The 6,306-nt window shown below is 36.7% G+C and overlaps 1 protein-coding gene across 1 annotated transcript in view; it reads right to left on the reverse strand.

Moving 5' to 3' along the window:
* Positions 1–2,724: 2,724 nt before the first annotated feature.
* Positions 2,725–6,306, reverse strand: part of LOC111149868 (olfactory receptor 8K3-like) — a 19,079-nt gene continuing 15,497 nt past the window's right edge. The window contains exons 3-4 of the mRNA XM_022507172.1: positions 5,809–5,872; positions 2,725–2,845 (exon numbers count right to left, since the gene is read on the reverse strand). Of these exons, the coding sequence (XP_022362880.1) occupies positions 2,725–2,845; positions 5,809–5,872 (185 nt within the window). The remainder of the gene's footprint in view (positions 2,846–5,808; positions 5,873–6,306) is intronic.

Below are 6,306 nucleotides of genomic sequence, written 5' to 3' on the forward strand. Positions count from 1 at the left end.
TAACTTACTAAACATTTTGGGTGCCACGGTTGTTGAATAACCCAGGTATGAGTGAAAAGCCAGGAATTTGAGGAAGAAGTACATGGGTTTTTGTAGCACAGAGTCCATCTTGGTGAGAATGATCAAGCTCAGGATACCCACCACTGAGACCAGGCACTGAGATTGGGTCCAACCAATGGAGCCTGCAGCTTAGGGAGTCCTGTGATTCCCATTAGAATGAATTATTTCCACAGTGTTAGACTGTGTTCTTCTATGCAGGCCATTTGGGAAACCTACGCTGGGAGTAAATAAAAAAATAATTGTTAACTTTCATGACATATGACTGACATGGTTATAAATGTTTAAAGGCTGACATCTTGCATTTATGGTCTGAGTTTTGTTTTGTTCTGTTTTTTTTTTTTTTTTTTAAATCAGTTATACATTGGAATTTTCTGGAGAATTTAAAGATTTTATTTATTTTTTTATTTGACAGACAGAGATCACAAGTAGACAGAGAGGCAGGCAGAAAAATAGGGGGAAGCAGGCTCCCTGCTGAGCAGAGAGCCCGATGTGGGACTTGATCCTAGGACCCTGAGATCATGATCTGAGCCGAAGGCAGAGGCTTAACCCACTGAGCCACCCAGGTGCCCCTGGTCTGAGCTTTAATTGCCTGTTCAAACAACTGGAAGTTCAATTCTCTCTCTCCCAGCTCAGCTGACTCTATAGCTTTCTTGAGTATGACACCAAAAGCACAAAAAACAAAAGTAAAAACTCCTAAATTGGACTTTATTAAAATGTAAAAATGTAAAAATTAAAATGTAAAATGATGAATTTTATGCATCAAAGGAATTTATTAAAGAATGAAAAGATGACCCATATAATGGGAAAAAAATTGCAGACCTTATATCTGTTAAGGGCCTAGTAGATAAAATATCCAATGGACTCTAACAGCTCAACATCTCAAAGAAAAATTACCCAAATTAAAATTAGGCAAAAGACTTGAACAGACATTTCTCACTGAAAATTTACAAATGCCAATACACACATGAAAAATTTTCAATGTCTTCAGTTATCAGAAAAAATGCAAAACTAAACCACAATAAGATACCACTTCATTTGTTTTAGAGTGATTTACAAAGGAAAGACAAGAATAATTGCAGAGACTGGCAAAGATGTAGAGATTCGAAACTTTGCATATTGTTGGGAAAGTAAGATGGCACAACCACTGGGGAAGCACGTAGATGGTTACTCAATAAGTTAGCATACAATTATTATTATGATCCAGTAATTCCATTCTTTGATAGGTACCCAAAGGCATTGGCAACCCCAAGTGTTCAAGAAAATCTAACCTAAGTATAGAGGTGAGAGAATTAAACCACTTCCCTGTCCTGCCCCTCCCACTGCCAAATACAGCTTTCTACACTGAATTAAGTGACAATGAGTATATTCTACAATTAAAGATCTATAAAATATGTATTAAATACACATACTTAAATGTCAAAGTAATTTTCAAGGGGGAATAAAGGGAGTTTTAGAAAAATCTTTTTTTTTTTTTTAAGATTTTACTTATTTGAGTGAGAGAGCACCAGTGGAGGGAGGAAAGGACACGGGGAAAGAGTCAAGCAGACTCCCCATGAACTAGGAACCTGATGTTGGCTCAATCCCAGGACACTGAGATCATGACCAGAGTTGAAGTCAGATGCTTAACTGATTGAGCCACACAGCTACCCCTAAAAAAAGCTACTAAATAAAGAAGTGGAAAAGAATCCTCAATTTTAGGCAAAATAAATATTACTGCTTCAAAATCTTATAAGAATTCTTTTTACCTAAATTTGTATTTGTACATCTTTTAATCTTAGAGTTCTGATCTCCATTAGATGTGCACTGAGTCATTCAAGGGACAATCTCATGTCATTTCAGAAACTCTTCCAAGGCTTGTAGGTAAGGAAGCAGGGCAGCCCTCTTACTAATCAGACTTTGTGCTGTGATGGAGACATAGCAAGGCTGTAATTGTTTGTTTTTGCCTCACCTCCAACTAAAAGTGATTTACAAAGTTCATTGGTACATCTGGGAAACACATGACATACTGGAAACAGAAACTGCAAGTATTTTTTTTTTAAGATTTTATTTATTTATTTGACAGACAGAGATCACAAGTAGGCAGAGAGGCAGGCAGAGAGAGAGGGGGGAAGTAGGCTCCCCGCTGAACAGAGAGTCAGATGTGGGGATCGATCCCAGGACTCTGGGATCATGACCTGAGCTGAAGGCAGAGTCTTTAACCCACTGACACACACAGGCACCCCAGAAATTGCAAGGATTATAAACATACTGAGATAATCCTTTTACTTGATAAGTAGCTGGAAATCAGTATGGAAATATGTTATTATTTGACCTTAAGAATTCTGAGAAACATCCAAATAACTACATATAACGATATCATCTTTGACAATTTCTTAAGGATCCAAATGAAAGAAAATAATCATGACAATCTTCAGGTCTTTGTTTTAAATTTTCTTAAGAAAGCTCCCTTTTCAGAGTTTTTTTTTTTTTAACTATTCAGAGAGTACAAACTTCCTGCATCATAGCAAATGTCTAGCTTTCACCAAAAATTACAAGAAAGTTGTGTACAACTTGTGTTTGCCCAGAAACTTCGATTATCAAAGAGAATATTAAAGAGATAGCTAAATCAGTGCAGGAGGTGGGGTATAAGACACTAATGAGGTCCTGAAGGGTCCCTGGTCTGAGTTAGTCACAGAGACACGTGTAGTCCACTCCCCTCTGAAGGGGACTGTCTGTGCTCGCATCCATTCCTAACACAACCGGTGAAGAAGGTGGTATGGGTGTCTTTCTTAAATTGACGCTGTCCCTGAGGAGAAAACATGCAAGTTCATTGCGTCTAAAGCATTCAAAAGCATCAAAGGAAGTCGTGATATCTTGGCTAATTATACAGGGCATCCATATATTCCACTACAAATAAAATTCTGTTAAGTACCTTTCCACACACTATCTCCTGGTTAAGTCTTTCTACTGCAACCCAGAGATGTGGAATCAAAACATTGTATGTGTAGGAAAGGTATTTTCATTTTTTCTCCCAACCCTTAATTGACTCCTGTTAATAAAGTGGCTTTTGAGGACTTTTCTGTCCAGGGACATAATAAAGATGTTTGAGTGATGTTTTCTGAATCATTAAAAAAATTACATGTAATAATAACACATAGGTGCAGCTGTTTTCCCCTTTTTTGTAGTGTTTTAAACTTTTTATTGAAGTCTAATATACATATTAAGATGCATACATACATCAGGCATTTTTACAAATCCAGCACAAATACATAATCAGAAACCAGATTAAACTGCTATCATAATAACAAAAATAAGACATAAAGAGTTCCCCAGAAGAATCCTTCATTTTCCTATCACACACACACACACACACACACACACACACACTCACACACACACATGCACAGATAACCACTATTCTGCCTTCTAACAGCATAAATTATTTTCATGCATTTTTGTTAACTTATATAAATAAATAATATGTGTGTATTTTTTGTGTCTGACTTCTTTCATGCAGTATGCTATTATAGGTAGTTCTAGATTGCTCATTCTCATGTCTATGTACAGTGCCATTTTATGACTATACCACAAATTATTTATTCATTGTGCTATCATCAAATGTTAGAATTAGTTTGAATTTTCAGGCTTATGACTAGTGATATAAACCTTCAAAATGGTAATTAAAGGCGGATCATTCCACATCCTTCACAACCACAGAAATATTTAATCTAGATTGGCTTAATCTTGAATCTATTTCTATTGGGTATATCCTTCACACTGAAATTATTGAGTTGTGGATACACCTATTCAGCATTAGTAAATAGTGCCTAATGAGTTTACAGAGTGGTTGTATTAATGCGCAATCCTACTACCAGTGAGAATAGTTTTGAGTAATCAGTATCCTTGTCAAGATTTAGTATTTTCCATCATTTTCTTTCTCACCTTTGTAGATAATGTGTATGAGGATCATTATAGTTTTAGTTTGTGTTATTCTAATGCTGAATGAAATTGAGAATATTTTCATGTATTTTATGGCCATTTAGATATTTTCTTTTGAAACATGGTTGTTAATATCTTTTGTCATCTTTGCATTGTATTTCATGTGAACTATTTATGGATTTGTAACAGTTACTTTTATATTTTGCCCATGAGTCCCTTTCAGCTCTCTGTCTGATTCTATAGGTCTGATAAAGGTATCCTCTCCTGCTTCCCTATGACCCTGCAATTGCACTACTGGGTATTTACCCCAAAGATACAGATGTAGTGAAAAGAAGGGCCATCTGTACCCCAATGTTCATACCACCAATGGCCACAGTCGCCAAACTGTGGAAAGAACCAAGATGCCCTTCAATGGACGAATGGATAAGGAAGATGTGGTCCATATACACTATGGAGTATTATGCCTCCATCAGAAAGGATGAATACCCAACTTTTGTAGCAACATGGACGGGACTGGAAGAGATTATGCTGAGTGAAATAAGTCAAGCAGAGAGAGTCAATTATCATATGATTTCACTTATTTGTGGAGCATAACAAATAGGAGGACATGGGAAATGGAGAAAAGGGAGTTGAGGGAAATTGGAAGGGGAGGTGAACCATGAGAGACTATGGACTCTGAAAAACAATCTGAGGGTTTTGAAGGTGCGGGGGGTGGGAGGTTGGGGGAGCCAACCTCCCACCACCCATATGTGCCCTCCATAATACCCAATGTGTGGGTATTATGGAGGGCACATATGGCATGGAGTACTGGGTGTGGTGCATAAACAATGAATTCTGTTATGCTGAAAAGAAATTAAAAAAAAAAAAAAGGTATCCTCTCCCACTATGAGAGTTTCCTTTCACATTATGAATATTGATGATCAGAATTTCCATATAAAATTCAATTAATCATTTTAAATCTTAGATAGCTATTGTTTTGTGTGTTCTGTTTAAAATGCTGTACATATTTCTCTATTGCAAAGATGTCCCACTATGATCTCTTTTCAAATGTTGTTGCCTTTCACATTTAAATCTTTAATCCAAGTAGAATTGATCCTGTATAGGTCCTAAGTATGTGTCAAGATTATTGTTTTTCTCAAAATAGTGTATTAATTACCTAATACCATTTATTGAAAAGATAATACTTTCTTTTTAGGAAAATAGCGATGTATCTGTCACATGCTATGTGACAATGTACATGTGGATCTGTTTCTGAAGTCACCATTCAATTCCATTGATCAATTAGTCTGATTTTTGGAAAATGTTACCTTTTTTTTTAATTGAAGTGCAGTTGACACATAATGTTACATTAGGTTCAGTCGCACAACATAGTGAATCAACATGTTTATACATTATGTTATGTTCACCACAAGTGTAGCTGCCATCCGTCTCCATACAATGCTACTAAAATACGATCGGCCATATTTCCTATGCTGTGACTTTTATCCTGTAACTCACTCATTCCATAACTGGAAGTCTGTATCTTTCACTCCCCCTTACCCATTTATCCCTTCACTGTATTCCCCTCCCCTCTGGCAACCATCAGTTTGTTCTCAGCATTTTTGGGTATTTTTCTGTTTTTTGTTTGTTTGTTTTGTTTTCTATACTCCATATATAAGTGAATTCATATAGTATTTGCATTTTTCTGATTTATTTCATTTTCCATAATGCCCTCTATGTCTGTCCATGTTGTCACAAATGGCAAGAGTTCCTTCTTTTTTATTCCAATATGTATGTTTTTATCCATTCATCTATCAAGGAATACTTGGACTGCTTCTTTATCTCAGCTACTGTAAATAATGTAGCAATGAACAAAAGACTGTGCATATCTTTTTGAAGTTCTGTTTTGTTTCCTCTGGGTAAATATCCAGAGGTGAAATTACTGGATCATATGATATTTTCTATTCTTAATTTTCAGAGGAACCTTCATATTATCTTGATAGTGACTATGCCAATATTTTCTTAATTGCTATAGCTTTGTGATAGATCATGAAATCTAATGGTGTAACTCCTGCAGATTTATTCTTTCTCCAAGACTGTCTTTAACTTTTAGGCAGTTTGCCTTTCCTAATAAATTTTAGAATCAGCTTTCATCTTTCTAAAAGGTAGAAGAAGGGACGTCTGGGTGGCTCAGTTGGTTAAGCAGCTGCCTTCGGCTCAGGTCATGATCCCAGCGTCCTGGGATCGAGTCCCGCATCAGGCTCCTTGCTCGGCAGGGAGCCTGCTTCTCCCTCTGCCTCTGCCTGCCACTCTGTCTGCCTGTGCTTGCTCTCTCTCTCTCTCTCTGAC

Source organism: Enhydra lutris, unplaced genomic scaffold, assembly GCF_002288905.1.
Source record: "Enhydra lutris kenyoni isolate GAN:26980312 unplaced genomic scaffold, ASM228890v2 scaffoldscaffold22, whole genome shotgun sequence".
NCBI lineage: Eukaryota > Metazoa > Chordata > Mammalia > Carnivora > Mustelidae > Enhydra > Enhydra lutris.